The sequence below is a fragment of the Poecilia reticulata genome, chromosome 13, assembly GCF_904066995.2.
Source record: "Poecilia reticulata chromosome 13, P_reticulata-male-v2, whole genome shotgun sequence".
Taxonomy (NCBI): Eukaryota; Metazoa; Chordata; class Actinopteri; order Cyprinodontiformes; family Poeciliidae; genus Poecilia; species Poecilia reticulata.
In genome coordinates, this window is record NC_088842.1 from 22,682,908 (window position 1) to 22,709,480 (window position 26,573).

At 37.9% G+C, this 26,573-nt stretch overlaps 1 protein-coding gene across 3 annotated transcripts in view; it reads left to right on the plus strand.

Annotated features, from left to right (window-relative positions):
- lsamp (limbic system associated membrane protein) overlaps nucleotides 1–26,573 on the plus strand; it is a 537,461-nt gene that overhangs the window by 429,039 nt on the left and 81,849 nt on the right. For all 3 annotated transcript variants that reach the window (XM_081614361.1, XM_008426059.3, XM_008426058.3), the window contains 2 exons: nucleotides 24,432–24,576; nucleotides 26,085–26,172. In XM_081614361.1, the coding sequence (XP_081470487.1) occupies nucleotides 24,432–24,576; nucleotides 26,085–26,172 (233 nt within the window). The remainder of the gene's footprint in view (nucleotides 1–24,431; nucleotides 24,577–26,084; nucleotides 26,173–26,573) is intronic.

Sequence of the window (26,573 nt, forward strand, 5' to 3'; positions counted from 1 at the left end):
TTCTACTGATCTTTTCCTGGGCTGCCAATAAATGTGACCACATTACTGCAGTCCTATTAAAAAGAAAGCCTTTCCCAAGCAAGACTTCCCTTGAGAGTTGTATAATAACAACAACAACAAAACTAAGTGTAAGTGAATAATAAAACTAGACTCGGCATTTGGCTGCAGATATCACTTTTTGCCTAAGAATGAGTGAGCAGGTCTGTTCTTTCTATCAAAGGCAGATAAAACATGACAGGGTGTTTGTAATCTCTAGTTATTTATTGGAACAAACCATAAACTAAAGATCTATTTGAAAGACAATATTTCTGAAACAAGATACAAGTGTCAGAGTTTCTTTTAAATAGAGTCTTGCACTTCAGAGCACAGCAAAGAGCGTAAGGCTGTATTTGTCCCTTCTGTCTCATTTTACTGTTTTTCTTAATATTTTAGGGGAAGTGCATGTGCATGGACAAAAATTAGAAATAAATTAAATACACCACAACGATGTTACTGGAAAATGTGTCATGTACACACAAGGTTGTATTTTTGGTCATCCCTAACCAAACAGTTGTGTAGAGCTTCTCATGAATTCCAAATTGTTTCCAAAAACTTTGGATTTCGGAGAATATTCCTTGTTGGATGAGCTCTGAAAACAAGCATACATGTAATATCAATCAGACTCCCTGAAAGGCTCATTCCTCACAGTTGTTCCGTTAATACTGTGGTCCAGAACACATAAAATTTGTAATAAATGTCTTGCACAACAAGAGAGGGGGAAAAAAAATGCTTCTAATTTATTGCCCAAAATCTTAACATCCCCCTGCTCAGTGTAAAAGAAAATAACAGTTTTATTACGGAGTGGTACGTCTATGAGGTGTGGAGAAGCAACAGATGATGAGCAAAGACGCTGTCGGGTAAACTGCTCTTACAATTTGAACGCTTCCCAACACACCTGACAATTCAGCTACCCTGTTCTCTGTGGATGAAACAGGATTATACTAGTTTACTAATGTCACTGCTTCTGGGACTGTTTAGTCTGTGTGCATGCATACAGACTAAATATCTTTTAAGCAAAAAGGCTCATTGCTTCTCTCAGATGGTGCGTGCAGGTTGCTGTGGTAACAAATAACCTCTAACTTTATTATTCAGTTTTATATTGTGATGGCCATTAATGGTAAATAGGAGTAATGTGGGGAAAAAAAGCAATTAATGGGGAAAAAGCTTCACTGGATACATTTATAATCACAGTGGATTAGATTTAAAAGGGGTCGCTCAAAGTGACCCACAGACAATTAGAACTTTAAAGGTCCACTATTATGCTTGGATAGATTCGAGCTAGAATACATCTGTGGGCTACATAAAACATGTTCATTACATTTAATACACAAAATTATTCCCAGATGTTGAGTTTTATCCCGATCAGTTCTGCCTGTTTTGAGCTCATTAAGGAATGCAATATTTTAGGGCTACGTCACGATTATGAAAGTGAGCTGGTGCTGGCCAAGCCCTCCCAAGCTCCTTAGACACGTGAAAATGGCTACAAGCAGTGGCACAACCCTGCATCTTTGACCCAAAAGCAGAAGTGGAGCCTCCTGAACAACAATAAAGCCACAACAACTGAAGGATTAAACGTTTATATTGTTATCAAACTTTGAGGATTTTATTTCGCTTCGGGGCAATGTGCCATGATGTGAAGTGGAGCAGCTGACATCAGCACAATAAGTTAGTACAATTTTTTTTCCCCAACCTTCTTTTACAATGCATTGTTGAGAGGTTAGAAGAGAAGGACTTTGATCAACATGTAAAAAAAAAATAATAATTCAGTTGGGAGTCCCACATGTTTTCAGAAACACTGCAACTTCTTAATGCAGACTCACTTCCAGCTACTGTCACACTTTACTGCGACTGTAATAGTGCAGATATTGTGAGGAGCTAGACATCAGACACAGGACTAGTAGAGCTATCTTATGGTGTTAACTTGTGCTAAATGGCAAATTATGTTCAGGCCGAACAACAATGCAAAACACACAAGGCATCATTATGTACTTACATCGGCATCATCTGGAGATTTGTGATGAACAGGAGGGACAGAACCTTCTTTCAGTCCAAGTCTTTCGGTACGTCCTGCTGTGTACTGTTGGTAGTTCACAAAGGACTCCTTCCTAAACTGATTTGCACAAACTACAACTTTCTTAGGCAAAATCACAAGGATATTACAAGCAAGAATAAAAAGAAGTTGCACAGCTCTGTTTTCCGTGACTTCAAAGTAAATTTTGCATACTAGCGGACATTTAATGGTTCCACTGATTCAAGCTTTTTTGTAAAGTGTGAGCTTTGCTTTGATTTTGTCTGTTATGTTTAATGTAGGATGAAAAAGTTACCGAAGCTGGTGAACCATTAGCAACTAAACATTTATCACAGATTTGTCTCAGGAGTTGGCATTGACCAAAATCTGACCTCTGGTGACATCTGGTGTAAGATGAAAACCTTTAAATACATAGAGATTATTTTTTACTTTTATGTTCTGTTAATAAAATGTTGACTTTGCGTGAAGGTAAGCATTGCTATGCATAGCTGTGTTTTACTCCACACCATGCGAAAAAAAAATATAATGTACAATTCTGTATTTATAAAAGAAGGCATGCTTAAATGGGTATATTTATGATATATTGAGATAATTAGATATTTATCTAATTGGCTCGTGATAGTGGACCTTGTTTTGCAGTGATAATGGTTCAACAGTGTAATTATTTCAATACACCATTGTTTAAAAGGTTTTCAGCACATAATGTTCTTTTCTGATAAAAACAATTGTCTAAATCAAAGCATAAACAAAAGGCAAATTTTTTATTTAGACTACAGTGGCTTTGCTGGAGAAGACACCACATTTAGAAACCGCCATCACTGACCAGTGGTCTTACTTTTTAGCTTAACCCCAAGTGTCATAACTGAAAACCTGGATGATAGAACGGTGCACTGCGCGAGATGAAAAATTTATGGGATTTTTTTTTTTTTCCAGAAAAATACTTTGTGAGAAAACAAGCTTTTGATTATCTTGATCTACAGAAATTGGCTTCTCTGTTATTAGTTTTGGATATAGATCTAAGATCTCGGTTCTTTGGCAGTGGGTTATCAGAGATCCTTATTTATTATCGGATCCTCTTGCCTCCTGGAGCTTTTGGCTGTTTGTAGAAAATAATTGGTATTGATTAATGTCATGTAGTAGAGGATAACAAAACAAAGCTCGACAGGTTTGATCTGGACGGTGACTGACTGACAAGTGAGTTTGGCTAAAAACTCAGAAATTGTCATAAAACAGAATTATTGCTTTCCTTTCATACAGATTTTGTACGACTACAGCTAATGCTTCCACTTGTCCGCTGAGGGTGAGCACTGATCACAGAGAGCCTAGGTGGAAAACATCACGTCTCCTTTACCTTCATACCGATTTGTTTCACTTGTTCATGTATCGACTTGGGTGGAAATTACAGGCAATCATGTCTCAAATTACTCTTACTTACTTAAATTAAATCCCCTACACAAAAACATGAAGTTGCTTAACCAAGGCATGCTCCTTGTAGATGTGCTTCTGTCAAACCGTGATGATGCTTTCTGATACAGTGCCCTGCTGTGTTCTGGTGTCCCCCCTGGCTCAAATCTTCTTACTGCGTTTGCTCTTTACTTCTTCCCACCGTTCACTATTTCCAGGGGATTAATGGTGCATTCTGAATAGGGATGCATCAAGAAATCAACTTGCAAGCAATTTCTTTTCTTGGCAAACTCAAAGATCGGTTGAGTTTTAAATGTTCACACTAATGATACTCTCAGGCTGGAAGGTTGTTAAAAAAGGGCAGATGACTCAGTTAACTGTTAGTTGGTTAAAAAAAAAAACGAGGTTCAATAAGCAGAAAAGGTTTGGCAGGTTTTTTTTTTTAAAAGGAAAGTTTCTTATGGAGAACAGTCTGGCAGTCGTTGAGGCTTACACGACAGGGGGTGAAACTTCAGCACATATCACAAGTACTAACTGTATTGAAGCAAAGTTTCTCTGTTTTATCATTTTTGAGCTTTCAACCGCTGCCTCAGATTGATTTGGAAATGTTGGCAGCTTTTTTGCAAATCTTGGGGCTTTTATGAAGTTCTGCATTCTACAAGGGTATGCACACACAGACGGATCCTAAACATGCTAATTGCTAATTCAAGATGTTAAAAATAGCTCAAATGTCAACCGCGTTCTCATTTTGTTTTTGTTTAAAATGCTAAAACCCTATTAAAAAAAAAAACTGTCTAATGCACCCAGTGTGACATCACGTTTGATATTAATTTTTAGTAAATGGGAGTTAGGAGTAAGGGTTTAGCTTACAAAGTGAAATACAGTTTTGCCGGATTTTTAAAATTAAAACCAGCTATACATAGTTCTTTTTCATGTTTCTTATTTGAACCACTATTTCCCCCTATAACCTGTATTATGCATTTCAATAAAAGGTGAGGAAGAAACATTGCCAGGAGCGCACAATGTCGCTCTCTTTCAAGTGTCGATGTGATTCATATGCTGTAGGAAGCATAGAATAAAATATGAAAAGGGTTATTGAAGAAAAAAGTTTGGCCTTTAAAATTCTTTTTGTTTGTAAAGGCCCTAAACGCTAGAGGTGTTTCTGCACAGGAGTGTTGAGATTGGCCTTTTATATATATATATATATATACATATATATATATATATATAATTCTGATTCTTTGATGGTTGTGAATCCAGACTGTTAAAGACAAGAAAAAATAGAAAGCATGCTAATCAATAACTCTCTGCTCTGAAATAATAATAATAATGAAAAATGTTGAGCAGAGCACGTTCTTAACATTAGCATGCTGCATGTGCTATTTTGATCATTGGATGGATTTCTGACTTGAATGACCTGAGTTTCCCATTAGTCTGCTGCCAGTATCGGCTGCTTTGAATTCCTTTTGCTATTCTTCTTCTTCTCACTGAGCACTTCTGTTCTGTCAGAAAAGTTACAGTTTGCCAAGTCCAGAAAGCGGACTACGCCAGACAAATCATTGATATGTGGCTGTTCTCGTATCTCAGTTGCCATATCTTTGAGCCACAGATGGCTTTAATAGGCCTATGAGCGGCTGCACATCTCGAGAAGGGGTCAACATGCTTTGTACTCGTAGACGTCTCTTGGTTAAAACAGCAAGGGAACGCAATGTGCTGTTTATTTTTGCTTTCGGTTTCTATCGCAGCCCTTTCCTCCACTTTGTGTACGTCTGTGGGTGGTTCTTTAGTGTTGGATGGTTGTGAGGAGAAACACTTACCAAACACTAGGCTTTTAGGCTGTCATTATTGCAGAACAGAGAGAGATATATGGAAAAACAGGCTTTCAACACAAAGGATATTTTGACATCAAACTGTAATAAAACAGTGTAAATAAAACCAATTCTTACGCTTTTTTTTAACTCAAGTTCAACTTATTGAGCCTCCAGGCTTTTCATCATGCTGTTATGTTCTTCTGAGACACCGAAGCCATTGTGAATTGAACATTTTCAGCAAAATGTTCAGTTATTAGGCTTTGAATGAGCCCTGGTATGAAGTAGGCTGGGCTAGCTTGGTGATAACATCCCATATTAACCTATATGTTATATGGTCATAGCATCACATAAGAGTAAATGAGCAGATCCACATGTGGAATCAGACATTACCCTCTGGATCCAAGGAACTAAAGGTCTACCAAGTGTTGGTAACAAAAGTTTGACTATACAGGCTCATGAGACTGTTATGTCATAACTGATGAAATTCAAGTGATTGTGGACCTGGCAATTTTCTGCAATCAGCCTGAATGATTTGTGCCTGGAAACTTTGTCAGTGTTAAGAACTGAAGAGAGCACTAGAATTCATATTTGAAAAATAGCTTCTAATAGTGTTTTATTAGTCATCAAGCATATTTAATTTGGGTTAGCAAAGGCCGGGGGTAAAAAGCATAACTACTTCAAAGCTCAATTGTTTCTTTAGAGACAACATTTTGTTGGTTGATTGACAACTGAACAATTAACTAGCAGTATAACTGGCTCGGCTTCCAACACTAACCCATGTGCCAGACAATAGGTGGTTTCTTCAGGAATATTCAAATAATCTGAGTGAATAAAAACCCTAACTCTAACCCTATAAAAAAGTAGTTGTGCACTCTTAACTAATGAGCAGGAGCTTTGTTAATTTTTATTTCTTCTCTTTATCCGTCACAGACGCACATCTCCATTGAAGTAACTACTGTCGGTGTTTTGGTTCTTTGCTACTGTATGTCCTTCTCTTCTCGCCGATGTCGACTAATTCTGTGAAATTGTGCATTTTATTGTGAATTCCTCAGTTCTATCCGTGTTTTTCCACATCACGGAAATCACAGAGCCCTAAGAGTCAAATGTTCTGCAGTTCTCTGATGGAACAGTAGGAGCTGTTACTGAGAAAAAACTGCATCAGATTTGGAAGCAAAAAAAAAAGGCATTTAAGTTTAAGGTTTTTTTCCATGTACAATTATTTTTTTTTGCTTTCAAGAACATTTTACATGAAATAGATTGTTAATTAGTAGATAGCATTAACAAAATATATAAATGTGGGTCTTGGCATACTAATTGGCAAGATTTTGTTTGCATATGGGGCATAACTGCTAGATGGTTCTTACTACATGTTTTATGAGTATCATTTTATGAGTACAATATTCATCAAGTGGTATAGTTGGTATAGATTTTCCACCCTTGGTGTATGATAGTTAAAACAGAATTGATGACAAGTTTCAGAGGTGTCGAAGAATGTCGTTCACTATTCTAATCGTTGAAGTACAACTTTAAGTTTTGTTCATAAAGTTGGACACAAATTTTTATTAAAGTTTATGCTTTCAAGGAACTGACATCTTTAAACACAATGTGAAATGACATACTGTAAAACAGAGGAATGTCTCTATGCTTTTTGTGTCTGTAGCTATGATCAAAATTAAATGACACTGCAAATCGTATCCCAGTAAATGTTCTGGTAGAGCATGCTGTTGTGACTCCAGCCTTCCAAGACTCAGATTGGATTTCTGAGCCAGCTTTCTTGCCTGGCTGCTTTCGATGAAGACACGGGATGTCACAGCTCCAGATGGGAATCTGAAGCCAGAATAGAGTAAGATTGAGCAACAGATTGAGCTTCATTCTGAGCAGCTGCTTCTTTAGTCTGTGTCCACTAAAAGACCGGGGGTGATGGAGTGCCAGGAGATCCAGTTTGACACTCAGAAACTTTCCCCTGAAAGCCATATATATACATTTTATTTTTTTTTAGATTTTTTCCACACCCCTTTAACTTCTACATATTTTATTACATTAAAATGACAAACACTATAACCCATAGCAAATGTGGAATAAAATGATCTGATACCAAAATTAGAGTTTTGGGACCCCGAGACCTAACTTTGTACATAACCCTGAACACACCATTCCTGATGTGAAACATGGTGGTGACGGCATAATGCAGTGCAATGGTTTAAATTAGATCAAAGCATATTCACCTGTTAGAGTCCAGTTAACATATAGATATAAATCCAAATCAGAATGATTTGGATGCATGATTTGAAAACTGACGTTCCTCCATCCAATCTAATGGTGCTTGAGCTTTTTCTAAGGCTGTAAATGTCTTATAACATGAGGTAGTTTTTTTCTTCTATTTTTACAATTACTCAAAGCGCTTTTGATTGTAATGTGGTAAAATGTAAAAACGCAAAAATGAAAAAAATTCAGAGTACTTCTGCAAGGCACTCTAGGATGCAAAAACACATTTATCTTTTTTTTTTGTAATTAGTTAGTTTCATGGTTACGAGCAACAAAGGCATGCTTTAGACACAAATAATTACCAAAGCTATATTTGAATAAAACTGCAAGTGGAAGAACCAAAAAGCTAAACTTGGGTGCAGGGATCTGAAAAATCTTCAGCTGAGCTTCTTCACAAAAACATGCAGTCGAAAAGCCCTCATAAATCAAAAATGCTTTGTGAAATTAAAGTCTATTCACAGCTCCGACACAGCTACTTCATCACAGCTTCTTTTTTTTTTACACTGTAAAACAATGCTAAAAAAAAATCTGTTTAGCCAACTTGCCTCTCAGCCCTACTCAAACGCTTCAGAGGCGATGCTCTCAGAAGCATAAACTGACAGCACCTTCTGTTGGTGGTTTCAAAAAAGGCGTCTAATTTTCTCTCTTTGTGTGAACTTCTTGCTCTGTCACTTTCTGAAGCGAGGCTGCAGAACAGCACTGTCCATGCAGTAAACAGCTTGCTCATTTTCTTCTTCACAAACAAACAACATACTCTCGGAATAGAAAGGGCATAAGAAATGTCAGATCATTTAAAGCATTTCACAGTAACCCTGAATTAATTGTTTATGTTATAAATAATACTCTCCTGTGCTAAAAAGCAGCGTGTAGAAAACCCACTGTTGGGCTTTTGGCTGCCTCTTCTCTGAAAGCCACTGCATAAACAATTTGTTCTCATTTTGTACCTTTACAATGCTTTTACTAATTTCCTCTGTCCTTTTAACCTCGCTTTGTTTTTTCCTTCTCAAAGACACTTTGTTGTTTTCTTTTTACTTAAGACTATGAGCTTGGCACTGTAGCTTGAAAAAGAAGAAAACATGAAAACAGCTAAAAAAAAAAAATCATGAGCAACTCTCAGTCCTCAAAGGCATCCTGTAAATTCTGCTCCCCTTTCCCCACAGTGCAGCATATGTACTGCACTTTTGGATATGTTTATTACTAATGTAAAAATGACTAGTGTTGGTATGTACTAAACCAAGATGGTCACCAATTTGGGTATTGCTAATATTACAATAAAGATTAGCAAAAACAGACTGACCAGGAGGAAGAGAGAGATAGGTGAATGAATGGACGGACAGCTGTCACTTTATTTGAGAGGGTAGGATGTGTTTACTTATGAGCATAAGATAATCAAATATGTATTTAAATGTCATAACAGGGGCACTATTTTGTATTTTGCAGGCACATGGTGCCATTTTGTAGCACAATCAAGTAACTCTAACCTTCAGTTGTTTTGAAAATGCTGTAAATCAAATACGACTTTGTAATTTAGCGCTATAAAATTGGGCCTCTGTCTCTTTAAAAAATCCTGCTGTTTCTCACACTTCACCTGCAAGAAGTCATCAAAACATCAAAGCATGATCTACTTCTTTAAGGGTTTTGGCTTTTGTTCCTTTTCCAAGAACACTGTGGGCTTCTGTCTTGTCTGAGTCATCTGGGAACCCCACTTTAGTGGACTGAGGAAGAGAGAGAGAGGCTTGAACTTATTATAAAAGTAATGAGTTCAAACCAGTTCAATTAATGCAGGTAATCAGTGGAGGATAGCAGAGATTTGAAAAAATGAGCCTGCGAGAGCCTGATTTCTTCCTGGTTGGTAGGTGATAAAACATTAAATACTAACAAATATTGATCATTTCAAATTAACGCAACGTGATTTTCTGGGGGCCATCAGGGTTTAGATTTTGTTTCTCTCAGATAAGCGTACCTACGACAGAAATCACAGACCCCTTCATTCTTTGTGAGGTACGTGGGAAAAGCTGAAGAATAAAAAATAAAATCAAAGTTGTATCAAATACTTATTTTCTCCACTGTATGTAAATTCATCTCCAAATAACAATGTAAGCCAATGTACAGGCTTCGTTTGCTGTAGAAATGGAGAAAAGTTCTGATTCTAACAAATCACCTTTCTGACTCTAGTTCCTGCCTACATGTAGTCAGAGTGGCTGTAGTTAAAGCTGAAGCAACTGCTTCTGCCTAATTTGTCTGGATTAAATTCAGATGTCTTTAAGTGGGTTTGTAACTTGTAGAAACATTCTTAAAGTTTATCTTAAGGTTAAGAATTCAGAAGGTGAACTTCTGTCTGCCCTAAAAAAAAACAAAAAAAAACTCAAACTCCACTTGTTAGTGGAAGTTTTCTGTGTGAATATTTCACTCTCATTTAACCATGTAGGAGGCTAAGAGAATGTGTACATATACCGATATTTATCCTTATTAGTTTTATGAGGCAGTGTTGCTCGTCATCAAGGTGTCGTCTATTATTGATCGAAGGTACTCAGCAGTCATTCTGGTTGAAAGACAATATAACACTTGGCACTGATTCACTACCTTTTCCCTTAAAGCCTTTAGCTTTAAGGACTTTTGTCTCTGACTGAACAATGTTCTTATGGAAGGTGACAACAGTGTGAGGCTGGCACAAAGGGATTTCCCACTTTACTGTCACGTCAAAGTGATATGCTACATGCCACGAAGCCAGTTCTAATCTACCTGTGACAAATACAGAACTGTCTATGTCGAGATGCCACAAAATGGGTTTTCCAGTTGATGGGAATGGGTTGACCAAAGCAAGCAACTTGGAGGGGAAACAAAATCAGTCGCAGTTCAAATGAACCCAAGCAGTAAGGGTTGCCACGTAGCACTGGTCCAAACCAATGGATTGTGCCGATGCTATCAGGAGTCCAGGTGAGGTCACTGTCCCAAAAAGATGATTGATGAGATCATTACTTCCTCTACATCCTGGAAAATCCCGATTTTAGTTACTGTCCAGCAAACTGTGTGTGCAAAAACATTTTTAAAGCAGTTAGTGTTCTGTAAGCTTGTTTTTTATTCTTCATGTTTCATGATTGAAAATCAATAAATGTCACACGCTGTCACGTTACAGCCACAATCATGAGTGTCCTTTATTCGAATTTTAAGTGATAAACTAAGACAGGGTAGCACATATTAACTTGTCACCTCCAAAATGCTTACAAGTCAGACATACAACAGGTTATGTCAGGTTACTTCTGTCTACATGACAGTGAAGACGTTAAAAGTAAAACTCAGCTGGTTTAGGAATCTCAGTGCCCATTAGATACATAGTTGGTTAAGTGTTAATCTCTAAAAGTGGGGATTTAGTTGGGGATGTACTTAGCACTTTAGACAACAAAAGTGGCAGGAGTTGAAACCTAAAGGGAGGTATTATACATTTCAGACTCGTATCAATCAATTAATCAACTTTATTTTTAGATCACATTTTAAAAACCGCTGGAGTAGTGTGTCACTTTATAGCAGAGTCAAATATCTGTTACTTTCCATTTGAAAATTCAAAAGCAACTTTAAGGAAATCTGATCTGGGATCACAGTCTTATCTGCCTTTAGTGTCACAGACTTCACAGACCACATTTGATAGGTAGGTATTATTTATTTTAATTTTACAGTTATGCAATAAATTAGTGTTGATCTTGCTTTCTCTATAAAACCTTTGGGATGTAACATGACAAAATGTGGTACAAATACTCTTGTTTTGTCCCATATATCAACCAGCCAGTAAAATAATTTATTCAGCTTGATTGAGTTTACATTACAAAGCCTCAAATTCTGGAAGAGCAGACTCTAAAATTAATGGAACCTTACTCTTAACTTTTGCAGGAGTGTAAAATGGAAAATGCATTTTTTACTGCCTCAGCTAGACGATACAATAGCACAGGAAGGAATCTGACACAACATACAGATTTACTCTGCAGCTAATACATAGCAATTCCTCACTGTGTGTTGTTGAGAAGTTGAGTCGTCTTGTTGCCTTAAGGAGGAGTATATAAAGAGGCAAACAATGTGTGGCATTTTGCTTTAAACAACCCTCCTTATCGTCACTTCTGCCGGAGGCTAATTTCCTTCTTCACAGAGTCGGAGTTTTACCACAGGGGCATAGTTTCTTTGTTTATTAAACCACCGCTGTGATGAAATTACATTCCTCTGCTCATTGATTTTCTAATGGCAGTTGAGTATTTCAGCATGATTATTAGCTTTAAGATTTTTTGTCTCTTCCCCACAGCTATAAAAGTAAAAGAAGAGTAAAAGTAAAGATGTTTCTAAGCCTACAGACACTTTTCTCTTCTTCCATCTCTTTCTCTTGTCAGCGCTGCTTGGCATTATCTGCTGGAAAAGTTATTCTGAGGGGGAAAAAAACCAAACACTTTCCCCCATTGTTCTCCTACATTTTGAAAAATAACTAAGCTGTAAGGACACTGAAGAAATTTTAGCCTACATTAACATAATTGCTTTGGTCACTTCAAACGTTTGTCAAAATGTATCGACAAAGTCCATTATCATTTGTTTAAGTGAAGATAATATTACATTTTCTAGAATTCTTATCATATTCCATGTGATAAATTGTTGCGTCATCATTTTGTATATTTGTATAGTTTGCAAAATTTTAAAGGCTAACCAGATTTTCTGCTTTTGCATCGACTCTTTTTGTACCAATTCCTTTCTTATCCTAACCTATGTCATTCAATAAACTACTCCACACCAAGTTATTTAGTCAACGGCTTTTGGATGAATCACTTAGATAAATTGGCATAATCATGGGAAAATATCAGTAATAGCAAAATTTTTATCATGGTGAAAATCAGTTTGGCCCATGGAAAAGGGTAGTTAAACATGCAAATTAAGGACAGAACAGAATATCTAGTGTTTCTCCAAAATTTATATTGCGGAGCAACACACAACTATAACTTTCTAGTATTAGCTATAACGTCAAATATGACTTTAATAGGTTAGTTAAAACAAAGTGAATAATTCACCAAAGAAGATATTTGTCTTCACAGGCTGCTCACTCCTTTTATTTATATATATACATATATATATATCTGCTTGAATCCTAGTTTATATAACTGAATGAAAATCATCAAATGTCATCTTGCTTTGAATGCTCCAGTGACAAAGAACTGCTGAAAAGAAATGACCGTCTTTGCTACAGGACAGAAGGTTTTGAAAGAGATAATAACACTGAAGCTCTTTCCCATTATGTAGAACCATACCTGCTTTTATCATTGCTGCCATTAGATCCTTCTTTCACACGGTGGAGTCTCAATGGCACTGAGTTCAGTTCACACCAAGTGCTCCAACCATGATGATGACACAGTGGCAATTTTTGCTTGCAGAGTTGCACAACTACTCATGCAATTCCTTACCTATTGACTAGAGGATGACATGTATGATATCTTTTTTTGTTGTTGTTTTTTTGTTTTGCTTGGAGCATCTTCTAGCTCGACTGTTGCATTTTAATAAATTTATACCCTGTGATTTATTCTCCAGTTTAAGTGTTGAGTACAATTTTCACAGAAATTATTTACAATCGCAATTTTATGAGTTATTTGTTTAATTGCCATACTTTTACTCTCTGTGGTTCTTTCACCTTTGCTTTTCTGTAGCAGAAAGCATGATGCGCTATGAAGACGAACCTTGTATTTGTTTACCTTGTACCACTCTACCATATAATTTAACAATAATTTAAGTCAAAGATATGATTGGAATTTATTTGCAGTCATCTGTGAGTCCCCTGCTGATCCTAAATTATGTTCCTATCGTGTCATTATCTTGAGGCAATGACTTTTGTGGCACAGCCTAATGGGGCTGCTGGGGCCTGTGCCTTACTGCCTGCATAATCTAATGACCGGATCAATGAATCAATACATTTTCACTTCATTATCATCTCGAAGTCAACCTGGTGGTGAGTTGGCTCCGGTGGTGGGGGAGGAAGCCGGTCAGACCTGGCAGGCCCAAACGTGTAGTGAGGGTCTGATGGGAACGTCTGGCGGAGTCCCCTTTGAGACGGAGCTTTAACTCTCATCTCCGGCAGAACTTCGAACACGTTCCGGGGGAGGTTGGGGACATTGAGTCTGAGTGGATCATGTTCCGTGCCTCCATTGCCGAGGCGGCTTATCGGAGCTGCGGCCGCAAGGTTGTTGGTGCCTGTCATGGCGGCAGGCCTCAAACCCGTTGGTGGACACCTTCAGTGAGGGATGCTGTCAAGCTGAAGAAGGAGTCTTATTGGGCCTTTTTGGCCTGTGGGACTCCAGAAGCAACTGATGGGTACCAGCGGTACCCCTGGAGGAGCTGGAAGAAGTGGCTGGGGAGAGGGAAGTCTGGGCCTCCCTTCTGAAGCTGCTGCCCCCGAGACCCGACCCCGGATAAACGGAAAAAAATGGATGGATGGGTGGATGGATATCATCTCGCTTTGTGGTCTAGATCAAAGGAGTATGAAAGGGTCTCTGTCAGCCCAAAAGGTTTTGCTAGAACACCGTGGAACAGGGGATTAACATTATCTACACATGGTTTCCTAGGTTTATATGAACAGGTGCAAACTCAGCATGAAATGGATGATTAAAAAACATATTTAAGAGAACAGCCTTGAGCTGATTCAACCCTTTTGCTCTGATGTTCTCTGTAGCATGCTAAAGGTGTTAGCATTAGAAAACCTTGATGAGACTCAAGGGAGCACTTGAAAATAAGTTATCCCTGGTGCTAAGTACTTTGAAATGCCTGTTAAACATTAGTGGGAGTCCATGTGTAAATGGGGCCTATCTTCTTGGGAAAATTAATTCTTCAAATAAATAAGAAAGGCTGATGTTCAGATGTTGACTATTTAGGGCAAGTATTTCTTTCTAGCTGATTTTAACAAGAAGTCAAAAAAAGCATTTGAATTTTAGCATTTCCCATTGAAATATAAGTGTGATTTTCACTAGATGTAATGAGATCTTCTCATAACAAATCACCACATTATCAACATGTTGATAAGTAGTTTCTATCACTTTGATTGAGCCTACTGCTTCGTTCCAACTGAGCAGTATGGCATGTGTCAATGCTGTTAGGTATGCTATTTTGTTTCTTTCGATTGTAAAAGTGGCTCATCCAACCAACCTGTCGTATACCTCCTCCAGTTGTAGGTCCATAGGACAGTGCTAAGGTATGTTATAGTGCATTCTCACCAAACGTGTTTTGCATGTCAGGCGCGTCTGGTGTACATTCAAAGTCTATGTGGAGGCATGTTGAGGGCGCAATTTGAAGCATTTGGAGCGTTTGACACGTCAAGCACATCCAACGTGTCCGACAAATAGGCCGGCAAAGGAGAACAATGGCTAGAGTGATTTTGATGCATCTGATGAGCCTCCACATAGACTCTGAATGTAAACCAAATGTGCCTGATGTTCAAAACACATTTGGGGTGAGAACACACCATCAAGCATTTGCATTCAAAGTGCACACAAGTCGAACTTGGAAGCGTCGGACGCGTTTTTGACACATGTAACGCGTTTGGTGTGAATGCACCGTTAAGGGTGGAGCTACTGGCATCACACTGTTGATTGGAGTCTGAAAAATATGGCAAAACTTTTGAGGTGAGCTTGAGGAGATGGGACCTGTGAGTATCAAGAGACGACGATGAGGATAGCGAGAATTAAATGAGAACGCAAATTAACTGAATCACAAAAACTAAAATGCAAAGAAGCTTTCTATTTTAAATGGGCCAAAAGTTCAAGTAAGCAAATCCTAAACCAGTTTACATATTTAAAGAAGAAAAACATTCAGACTATAGTCCAACAGTTTTGTAGCTTAGTAAAAAAAAATGACACAGTTACTGTTATAAGCACTGGTGACATTAGACTCTTAGTGTTTGGGTATTTTAGCAAAATCAAAAGCAGTGTTTATTAGTTGAACACACTCACTGTTATGTCCCTATTCTGACATGTGAGACAAGGCAAGCTAACTGATTATAAGGACAAGTTCAGAAAGTGCTTTCTTGACATATTAAGTGATTGAAGTGCATTACCCGGGCTCAGTACAGATATATTTAAATTATATATCCAGTATTCCCATTAGCCTGGAGGCTTCTGCATAAAAAAGATGAGTAGCTGTCCGCTTTGTATGTCTCCCCCTTCCTCTTTGGCATTTCTGTTAGCTCTGCCAACCCTTGCAGCAAATCACAGAAGACCTATGTGACCTTCTCATTTGACACAGCATCTGTCAGTCATATTTGATCTCTTGACTCTGGCAGTAGAGCTGGCTAACCTTCAGAGCCTGCTTACAAATGTTGCAGTTATAGAGCCAAATAACATCAAACGGGAAGCTTGAAAGTTTTGAAAATTAGCCAACAAGGAACAAATAAAAGGCGCATTAAAAATGTAGTCACTGGCATGGAAAAGTCATGGAAAAAAAACTTTCCCCTGAATCACAAATAACCATTACAGATGGGTGAGATGAAGCTGCCTATAAGTCATAAAAGACAGCAAATCTCTTGGCTTATTTCTCTATGATTTTCTGAATTCTACTAGAGCTCCTCTAGATGTGCATGGAATTTCATTTAGCTCTAGCACAGGCCTGGCTTGTGATTCTTTAACGTGAACATTTCCTGGAAGTATGAAAGGAAAACTTGGCCAACAAAATCAAAATAAGCCTCTTTTATTCTAGACAGAAGTTATTCTAAATGTTTAGCACCTCCAGACTACATGAAGCAGCCAGGTCTGGGGTATTTTATCTGTTTATAAAAGCATCTTTTTGCCTCCCCTCCTCTGCTCTCCTTCTTTGGCACTGCATAATCAAGTGATTCACCTCTTTGTAGCTTTAATGCACCAAAGCAGAACACTCTGATGGATCACATAGGAGAAAAATATGGAGAGCAGAGAAACGAGGCAGTCATTTCACAGTGTCAGGCGTAGATGCAAGCCGTTATGTGACATCCTACAAAAATAAAAGGAAGTTGCGTGTTGAGATGTCAAAACAGAATAAAGGCAGCAAAGAGCTGAAAAGGTTTTGACTCTATAGCCAGTAATTGCAGATTAATGTGTGTAATCTGCACCTGTGAGAGGCAAGCCGCTCACACTGCCGCAATAATAACTATGCTGTTCATGCCTTCTTTCAGCAAGATGAAAACAGAAGTGCAAAAAGGAGGTGACGTTTTATCTACCATTGCTTTGTCCATCTTCCACAAACACTGTTACAGCAATGCCATATGGTCAGAGCAACTTTAAACTGGAGAGCAGGGAGTGAGCTAAAAAAAAGAAAAAGGGAATGAGCTAAGAAAGGGACAGAAGAGACGGACTGTGGCAATTGAAAGAAATCATGTGGCAAGGATGAATATTGAAGACCCGGGAAAGAGGGCAAAAACAGACGAGGCGTGTGTAAAACAGTAAAAAAAGGATAACTTAGAAGAATAAGAGTGACAAAGGGAGAAAGTATGACTAAGGCAGGAAGCACAGTACATCTCCTGAGATTTAATAGTAGCAACCTGCTCTCACAATACATCCTCCTGCCTACATCTCAATGAGGCACCATCTGTCACTGGCTCGTTACGTTCGACCCCTTCTCCCTCACAATCCTACCTAGCACAAAAACACAATGTAGGAAAAGGAAAAAATAAGTGGAAGAATGACAGAGTTTACATATGAAATTCAAACATCAGGCCTCTTTCAACCTTGACTTGTACTTTGTGTGCACAATTATTAGGCAAGTGAGTATTTTGACCACGTTATTTTTTCTAACTCCAAGCTGGATAAACTTGAATGCTTAATGGGTTTATTCATAGCAGCTGATGTGTAATGAGAAAGGGAAGGCTGTGGCCTAAGGAGCTCAACACCCTATCAAGATGTGTATAATTTTTAGGCTAGGATATCCCACACTTATGCATAGGAGTCAACTTTAAAATGCTGTGAAAGCACAACTTGGTAGAAACTTTAAAAACTTTACTAAGCACAACAAAATAAATAAAAACGTATTTATATACTTAGTCCACACAAAGGCATTGCGGTAAGCTTACATCTGAATCATGCTCATATGAATAGCTCATACAATATAATGACTGGTTTGTGGTCATTTTTGATTAGTAATACTCTCCCCTGTGGTTGAACAGGCTAAGTCTCAAAACAATCGGTGTAGTGCTGATTAACAGCTTGCTCTGAGCACTGAAACATGCAAACCAAAATGGAGGAGTTTCATGCTGAGGGAATTATTTGGTTGTTTGTGGCTATCAACAGAATTTGAAAAAGGACAAAAACAATAGTTGGAGTTCTTTAAGTGCCGCAGCAAAGGGAAAATAACTTCTGACCTTATCTGAATGGGCTTAAAGTAAATTTGGTTTTTCTTTCTTTTTTTTCTTCTTTTTTTATTCATTACGGTTGCTAAGAACTTCCAGCTAATTGTCTATGATATTCTGATTTCCCAGCATAAAAATAAGAGGTGTCCCTGTAGATTTTTCGGAGTTTTTAGGGAAATAGTGGACTTGACCAGGAAACTGAAAAAGGTTCATCATTTGTTTTTTTTTTGTTTTTTTAACTGCATGTAAGTGTTTTTGGGGTGAGTTAATGGATTTTAACAGGAGAAACGATACACAACAAATGACAAATCAGCACATTCAATGTTAATCTCTCATAAAATCAGTCATCTATCAGCTCAAGTTTCAGGCCTAGATACTGTAGAAAGGGATGAGCTGAAAAGAAGATAACATCAGTGAGTCTCTGAACCTATTCAAGAGATTTTGTGAAGAATAATGGTTAGAAATATACTTCAACTGAGTGTTGTCCATCTCCAATTAAAAGCTACACACTTTAAAGTATACTTAAATTATGACATTTTATGATGCATGGAGGCATGGGAAGCTTATAGATTGTAACATCGCCTGAGCAAGAAATGTTGACTAAAGTCATTTCACAAGAGCAGAAAAGGACCTTTTCTGGGAGGACTTGATTTTACAGATAAAACTTTTTATGTACTTTTCTTTGTTTACTCTTTTACATGATAATGTAGAGATTCTTCATTCATACTGCTCTTAACTTCAATGTTTAGAAAGAAAAGTGCTCATGTATGCTCTGGGTTTGTACAGCAAGCTCAGTTGTTCTTTTATACATAGCATGCAACTTGTGCAAAATATTCTTATATTTCGATAATGACAGACAATCGACAATTTCAGCTGATGGAAAAAAAACTGTTGTAGGTGGGAGTGATGGCCATCCTGTTGTGTATTTATTTGAAATGTATCTCAATAAAAGGATTTGGTTTGTTTCCCCCCAAATTTATCTCCTTAAACACTTCATTAAACCAACAAACACAATTTCACAGGCAAGCTTTAAGTACTTTCCACTGTGGAAATCAAGATAATTAATTGTTTGCCACTCGTGTCAACTCCAATTTACAATTTCATTACATAGATTCTACCTGCTTTATTGTCAATTAACACAACAACCACACAAGCTAACATCTGTGTACAGGATAAATATATTTAATATTTGGTTTTGTTTGTTGCTATATATTTCAATTCCAATGTTGTGTAACATTGCCACTGCTTTGCTTAATAAGGTCATTCAAGGCAAACTAGTAAACAGATGGTGGTAGAGGTGGAAGTATTGTACAGTATCATTCACTCTTAGATTTTTATGTATTTGAAATGTCACTGCTTCTGAGTTTCAATCTTATTAAATTTTGTCATTTTAAATTTTTTTTTAAAGAGCCTTTATAATAATATTTCATGTTCTTCCATTTGTCTCGATACATTTGCAGCACTGTCCTTTTGCTGCTTGGATTAATTATTTTAAATTCAGTAGTTTATTTTGAAGATTCTGGACTTTTTTTTTATTTTTGCAAAGTTCTGGTGATGACTCTTGACATCTTCATTCAGTATAAGTCCAAGTAAGAGAAGCTCACAGCAAATAATCCAGGGACCAAAGTGGATTTCTTGATTATTTATGACAGAAATATTGAAAAGAAATATTGAAAAATGGGGCTTGCAAGGTGAGAAATACTAAAACAAACACACACATAATGCCTATAGACACCAAAGACATCGCAGTCAATTCACCTCCAGCGAGTTCAAGTGGCAAAAATGCTCACAGAGAAACCCTTTGTGACACAAAACCTCCAGTCAATATGAGGTGTAAGGGAGGAAGGGATCAGTAGGCATAGTTTTTAAAATACTATGGGGGTGGAAAAAGACATCAGAATTAAAAAGAAGAAAGAGGATGAAAATTGTTTTGTTAACGGGTGAGAAATGTCAGAGACGTGAGAAAAAGATGAGGTCAGGTGAGGAGAGTTGGGTATTGATGCAACAGTGGGTGGCGTGGCTCCTCTGTCAGTCTTGGCACATCGTTCATCTCATTACACTTTCACTCTCCGGCTCCAGCCTGCTCTCTGGTCCTCCCCCACGGCTAGCCCCGGAGCAGGGTTCCGTCCCGCCCAGCTCTCCTGTCAACACAAGCCCAGCTCAGCAGCTCTGGCCCAGGCATCTGTCAGCCCACACAGTCCCCTGTCAGCCACAGCCTATTGGCCAGCTCATATTGACACTACACACTGCGCCAGAAAAAGACTATAATATACCGCAGCAGAGCATCTATCAACAAAGCTCCCGGTGAGCTAGAAGCCGAGGCATCCATCACCGAAACATTCTTCCAAAACCTTACACTGATCTCTGTGGGGATTGTTGCTCGACAGCTTTAAAATCAAATTAATTAGCAAAACATTTGGCTGAAATTAGGAGGCACTGACATTTTTGTTTCATGACAATGGAAACTGTGGGGTTGTTTTGCAGATCACAAGGTGGACTTTACAAATGGAGACGCTCCAATTGTTTGCCAAAAAAAAAAATCTGATGAATATTGTCAAACTAGATTACCTAGCTAAGATACTAAATTATACTAAAACCTTAACCTCGGTAATGGGATGCATTTCCTTTTCTGTTCAACTGTGGGTTTCTGTTTCAATGAAATTGAGTTCCATGGGAAAGATGAGTTAAACATGTTGGCAATGAAACCAACCAAAGTCAGGTGCACTGTTTGTTTTTAGTCTACGACTTTAGCACAACCAAGGAAAGACCCACCTTGACAGCTTCTCTGCTGAGCAGAAGTGAGAGCTACAGGCAGACGGCTTTGACGAGTGATGGGATACTCTCCACCTCACGGGCAGTGGCTCATTAGCGAGAACAGAAAATGGTTACTACTGGGAGTGCTGTGCAGACTGAGCTGAGAGTAGCACGGACTCGGCATGAACAATTCTGCAAAAGAAAGAGAAAGCAAAGGCCAAGTCGAAGGAGAGACAGGGAAAACGTCGATCAATGAATGGCACATTTGATTTTAGCAAAGTGCTTTTCACCTCTGCTCTGGAAAACTGATGAGCAGAAAATAGTTGAGAAGAAACCTGTTGAAAGCAGCGACAAGGACCAGGATGTGAGGCAGCCTTGTTGAACAAGAAAACAATTACATCAATAGGATTTGGGGAGAAGTTGTGTTTTAATAATAGTAATAATGAAGAAAGCATATAAACAGGAACATGTTTTCGGAGGAACATTACAGTATAGTTCTCTGAAAGTGAAATGGTTTTTAATCCGTTTTGACTTTGTTCTATATCAGCATTTTTTGAAGTGAAGAAAAAGTAGACTGTATAGTTACAAAATATATATTTAGATTAAATTAACTGCAAGTCGAGGATGATATAGTTCCATCCTAAATTGATCAAATTGTTGAAGAAATGTGCTATGAATTGTGCATATTTATTGGTAATCAAACATAATCAGAACACAAATAATCAGATTTATTGACCAATATTGGGAATTTGGTTTCACATGCTGATAGTGTATAAACAGATGAGATAGGATATGATACGAAGAAAGGCTACTTTTTGTGAAGATGTTGTTGTCATAGAAACAAATAAATTACTGACCTGTTAGATAACTTCTTTAAAAAAAAAAAATTCTGCATCTCGACGCCAGTACATTTCTGCCAGATAAAAGCACCATATGGACAAACACTCTAAAAGTACATTATTTATCAACTATCTGTCTGTCTTTCATATCTTTGAAAAGCCACTGGTTACAACACTAAAGACATTTGGAACATAAAATTAAAACTGAAATTGAGAATGTATTGGAAAATTAATTAAAGATTTAAATTTACAAAGCTGAAGTGCCTTGTGTGAAAAATAGAAAAAAATCTCAATTTATTTTTTCTACAGTCAATAGATTTTTATATTTTATATAATTTTCTATGAATTGGACGTATTTTGTAAAGGGCTTGGATATGACATTTGTTGTAAAGTGGGTGATAAATAAGTAAATTGCACAGAGTTACTACAACAGATGCTTCCCAACTGTACAGTCTAAGATTAACATATCTAATTGACTAGATGAAATAAGTAATTTCTTCATCTACTTTCACATTCAAGTTAAATTTGAATTTTATGTCAAGTCTTATTTCAGTGCAATACATTTTTCTTATACATCGTTGTCTTGTACTATTAAAAAAATGGTGCCCTATTTTAAGCTAGTAATAAGAAGAAACATGAACAGTTGGTGCTCAGAAACAGTGACAATTAATAGTTCACCTTGCATAATTGTTGTATTCACTTGGCTTTGCTTTAGAACACGCTGTTTTGTTAGTTCTCAAAAAAGTGACTCTGACTTCAGTTTATATTTTACACCACACCCTTCTTATTATTTACCAAATCTGTCCTTTCAACCCACTTAAGCACTGATTTTGTCCCTGTCTCTTTTAGGCCTTTTTATGACTTTTCTTTTTTACTTGTATGTTATATTTTTTTCACACTCATCACTTTATACATCGAGAGTGAAGCTAATTAGCGATGAAGAGAAAGCAAGTTAAGAGAAAATAAAGCCAAATGCAACCATTCCATCACCCCAGAGAGTTTCCTGCCTTACTGAGAACACAGAAAAGCTTCTCAGTTTGTCAATGTCTGCCTTCGGGTTGTATAAGGGTTGTAGAACATTAACTCCTTAAAAAGTAAGGCTTGTTGAACACTCAACAGCGTTACTTGTCTGAAGCCTTTTGTGTTTGTCAGACTGAAAAGGCTTTCACAAAAGGGAGGATACCTGCAGATGTTTCTGTATACCTACATAAGTTTGTGATGAGGTAGTCTTGCTCAAAGGTGCTAAAGCAGATGAGCCCTGATCTCTTTCTTCTTTATTCTGCTCAGAGTTAGTTCCAACAGACCAACAGTTCAATAGCTGAAACCAATGCAGATTTTTCCTTTCAGGATATACGGTGCCGATGATTTGTATGAAACCTGCACTGCAAGGTTGCGTCATACGTGAACAACTTTGAGTCAACAAGGCTCAAAACTTTAACGAAAACGAGGAAACTGAGTCATAAACTGATCGATGCTCCATGGCTTGAGACGGTTGAGTCAGACTCCATTATCTCCTCCAGACGTTTCCTCTGGATTATGGATGGTTCTGGGGGGAAAGGGTTCTTCCTCAAACCCTGTGCATATAGGAAACTGTCTGAATCAGTTTAGCATGCTGCTCTTTTAATTAGACCCCTGAAGATTTTTTGAAACTAAAATGGATAAGTGCTTCTGGATGAGGAAAGTGGGAGTTATATGTTAGACAGTCGATAACTACAGACAGCTATCACAGTTCCACATAAAGGGAAGGCGGATCAGCAGGGATTCGAGCTGCAAGTAAAAGCCATCAAAGATCTGACATTCACCTCCCACTGGGTCACACACTGGGGTGACTGAACTGTCACTTTTGAGCATCACTGGAGGTCAACTGCCTCAACACTCTGCCTCGCTAATCTAATCCCTCGTAGGCCAATCCAAAGTAGCGTGCTTAACCGAGGCTCGGAGAGTTGCATGAATTTACATATGAGGTACATCTATTGTCAGCTTGCATTACAGCTTATATTCATTCTCATTTACTCTGACATCCTCTTACATTTACATTTATTCATTAGGAAGATGCTCAGCTCCTTTGCTTCATGTGTGAGATGTCTTAGCGTAAGCTTACCTGGCATTAAGCTCTACAATGACAGGAGAGTCTTTTTATGATCACAGAAAGAGGGTTGCTGTTAAAGAGGATGCTTATCACAAAGAGACGGCTTATAGGAGAAGAACAAGTCGAGAAGGACTGCAAAAGAGAACACTTACAAATTTTGATGTAGTTTATTGGATTTTGTGTGATAGACCGATGCAAAGTAGCCTGTAATTGAGACATGGTAGGAAGCGTGAAGAGGGTTTTAAAAAACAATGTATGCATTTAGACCCACTGTGAACTATCCTTTGTAGAACTATCTTTTGTTGGAGTGTGTGTTTACCAGCTTTGGACATTTAGAGACTGAAATATTTACCTTATTTATAAAATACAGCAGCTCAGGGTATTTCAAATACGGGGTAATTATCCCCTCACCCCCCTGTCCCACTCCAGGTGTGCAGCTCTTCTGGGTGAGGGCAAGGGAGGGGGAGCAACATTAGAAAAATAAGAGACCTTTTCAGTCATACTGACCACTTAAAGTTCTTTATAGTACGAACACATTCACTCATTTGTGCTCACAAATGTACACATGTTCGAAAATCGATTCGCAGATTGGTAGTCATCTTGGGGTCGAGAGCCTTTCCCAGGAGCACATTTCCACTTGACAGGAGGAAGCTGGAATCAAACCCACAGCCTTCTGGTTGCAAAACAACTATTCTGTCATTGATCTCTATTCAGGCACCTCCATTTATATCTCAAAAATCCCTTGTTTTCATTCATCATACATGTCCTTTTTCTAATATCATTTCTCTTCTGTTTGTATTCATTAAAAGGTGAGCTGGGGTGTTTAGTTTCTCCCCCCCAACCGCTTATGTGGCGTTCTCTTCTTCTGTGTTTGCAGGTGTTATGTTGATGACAAAGTCTCCAAGGTGGCCTGGCTCAATCGATCCAACATTATTTTTGCTGGTGAGGACAAGTGGTCCCTGGACCCCAGAGTAGGCCTGGTGACTAAAGGGCAACTGGAGTACAGCCTACGCATACAAAAGGTAATGTTGACCGCTGCAGTACAACATCTGAGCCATAAATAGTTCAACACTGAAAATGTTGTTTTTTAATGTTTATCAGAAAGATGGACATAAATGCATGTTCTCCAGTCTTTTCCTTTTTGAAGGATAGCCAGTCTGTCATGCTCTGTTAATACCTCAGAGAAAAAAGGAAGTTGTGGCTTACTGATTGAATCTTCCTAATCACAAGGATCAAAAGGCATATTTTATATTTTCTTTATACTTTTTTTACATTTTCAGGCTTGGCAGTCATAATTATATTCATTTCCACAAGTCAAGAAATTTGTGGAAAAAAATAAAAATAAAGTGCAAGCAAGCCAAGGACCCAGCTTAAAGTTGCCAAAGACTGATAATGTTGGGAATGAAACATTAAATCCAGGCATAAGTACATAATGCAGTGTCCACCAAAGACTGTAAAGTAAGAAAGTAGTGAAAATCATGACCTATTCTTTAATATGAGCTCATAAGGGTAAGGTTTATGTTGATTTGTTTGATGAGGAGGATGAAGTCAGGAGACATGTTTGATGGCAGTGTTGAAATCTAACACACCCACATCAGACCCAGAGATTTACAAATTATCTGGGGAAAATCCAGTCTGCCTGTAATTCATCATGGTGGGCAAAGACCCATTATGACAAAAATTATTATTAAAACATAAATTCTGGCAGTTTCTGGTCTTTCTTTTTCACTGCGGCTGTGTGTAAGACTCTGTTTGTCAGAGGAAGGATGTTGAGCTTAACCTAATCTAACCTAACATAAAATACCGAACAAAAGAGTCTGAGAGCAAATCATTGACTGGGGACTGCAGCTTGTGTTGAGTATAGTATTCTCTGTGGCTGGAGGTGAAATTTGAACAGAATAGTCCAAACAAATCAATACGCAGAATTAAGAAGGTTAAATTAAATAGAAGCGGTCAAACAAAGTGCAGAAAAGCAGAAAGAGGTTTATGTTATAACTCCCATTTGTGGTCGCATCCAGCCATGATAAAGCAATGATCTTTAAAAGTCTTTAAATTTAAGAGACCACTTTTAAGGCAACTTTTGCTTGCTCTTGTTTGTGTTTTTGTTGCCTCCGTAAAAGTTGACAGTCTTTTCAGAGAAAACCCCTACCATGAAGATGGTTATTGATTTTGTTGTTGAACCAGACTTTCTGGAAACAGAGGCCTGACTTCTATCCTCTGTTTCCAAAACAGTGCAAACTTCAAACATATAAAATGCATGAGAGGTGGGAATAAGTTCTTATGTTATTTCACTTTTTCCAAAGTGATGAAGTCTGACTGATTTCCCTGTTTTTAATTTAAGTATATCATAAAGTGATTTTGAAAATGACTCGTCTAAATAACCAAGATTTAGAATGTAAGTGCCAAGTATGAGGAAAACTGATAATGAAGCAGTAAATATATTAAGAGGTTTGTAAAGTTTTTTGTAGGAATGTAAAAATGCAACTTTTTTAAGAATATGACAATAAAATTTCCCTTTCTTCCTCTTTAGGTGGATGTGTATGATGAAGGCTCATATACCTGCTCCATACAAACCAAGCAGCAGCCTAAGACCTCACAGGTGTACCTCATCGTACAAGGTAAGCTGCCAACACCTGCTCCCAAGGTGCATACCGCATGGTTTCCCATAGTTACCAACGAGATGTGCCTGGAAATGATCTTAAAACTTGCTTTTTTATTTTACGTTGTTCTCTGATATATCTCAACTGTGTCAAAAGTCCCAAGCTTAGCCAGTGTTCTTAGAGGCAGCAGACATCATCATCACTCTTCATTTCCTTAATGTGGAAACATGTCGTTCTAAGGTCTTTGCAGTAAAATCTCTGAATGTGCTCAGTGAGAATACACAGGCAGTTTGATACAATTGTCTGCCCACAGCAGTACACTTCTTTCCATTTGCCATTTCAAATGATTTCCAAGTGCACTTGTCAAGCCTTTTTAACATTTGCCTTATATATCATAGAGCATGAAGGTATTTGTCCTG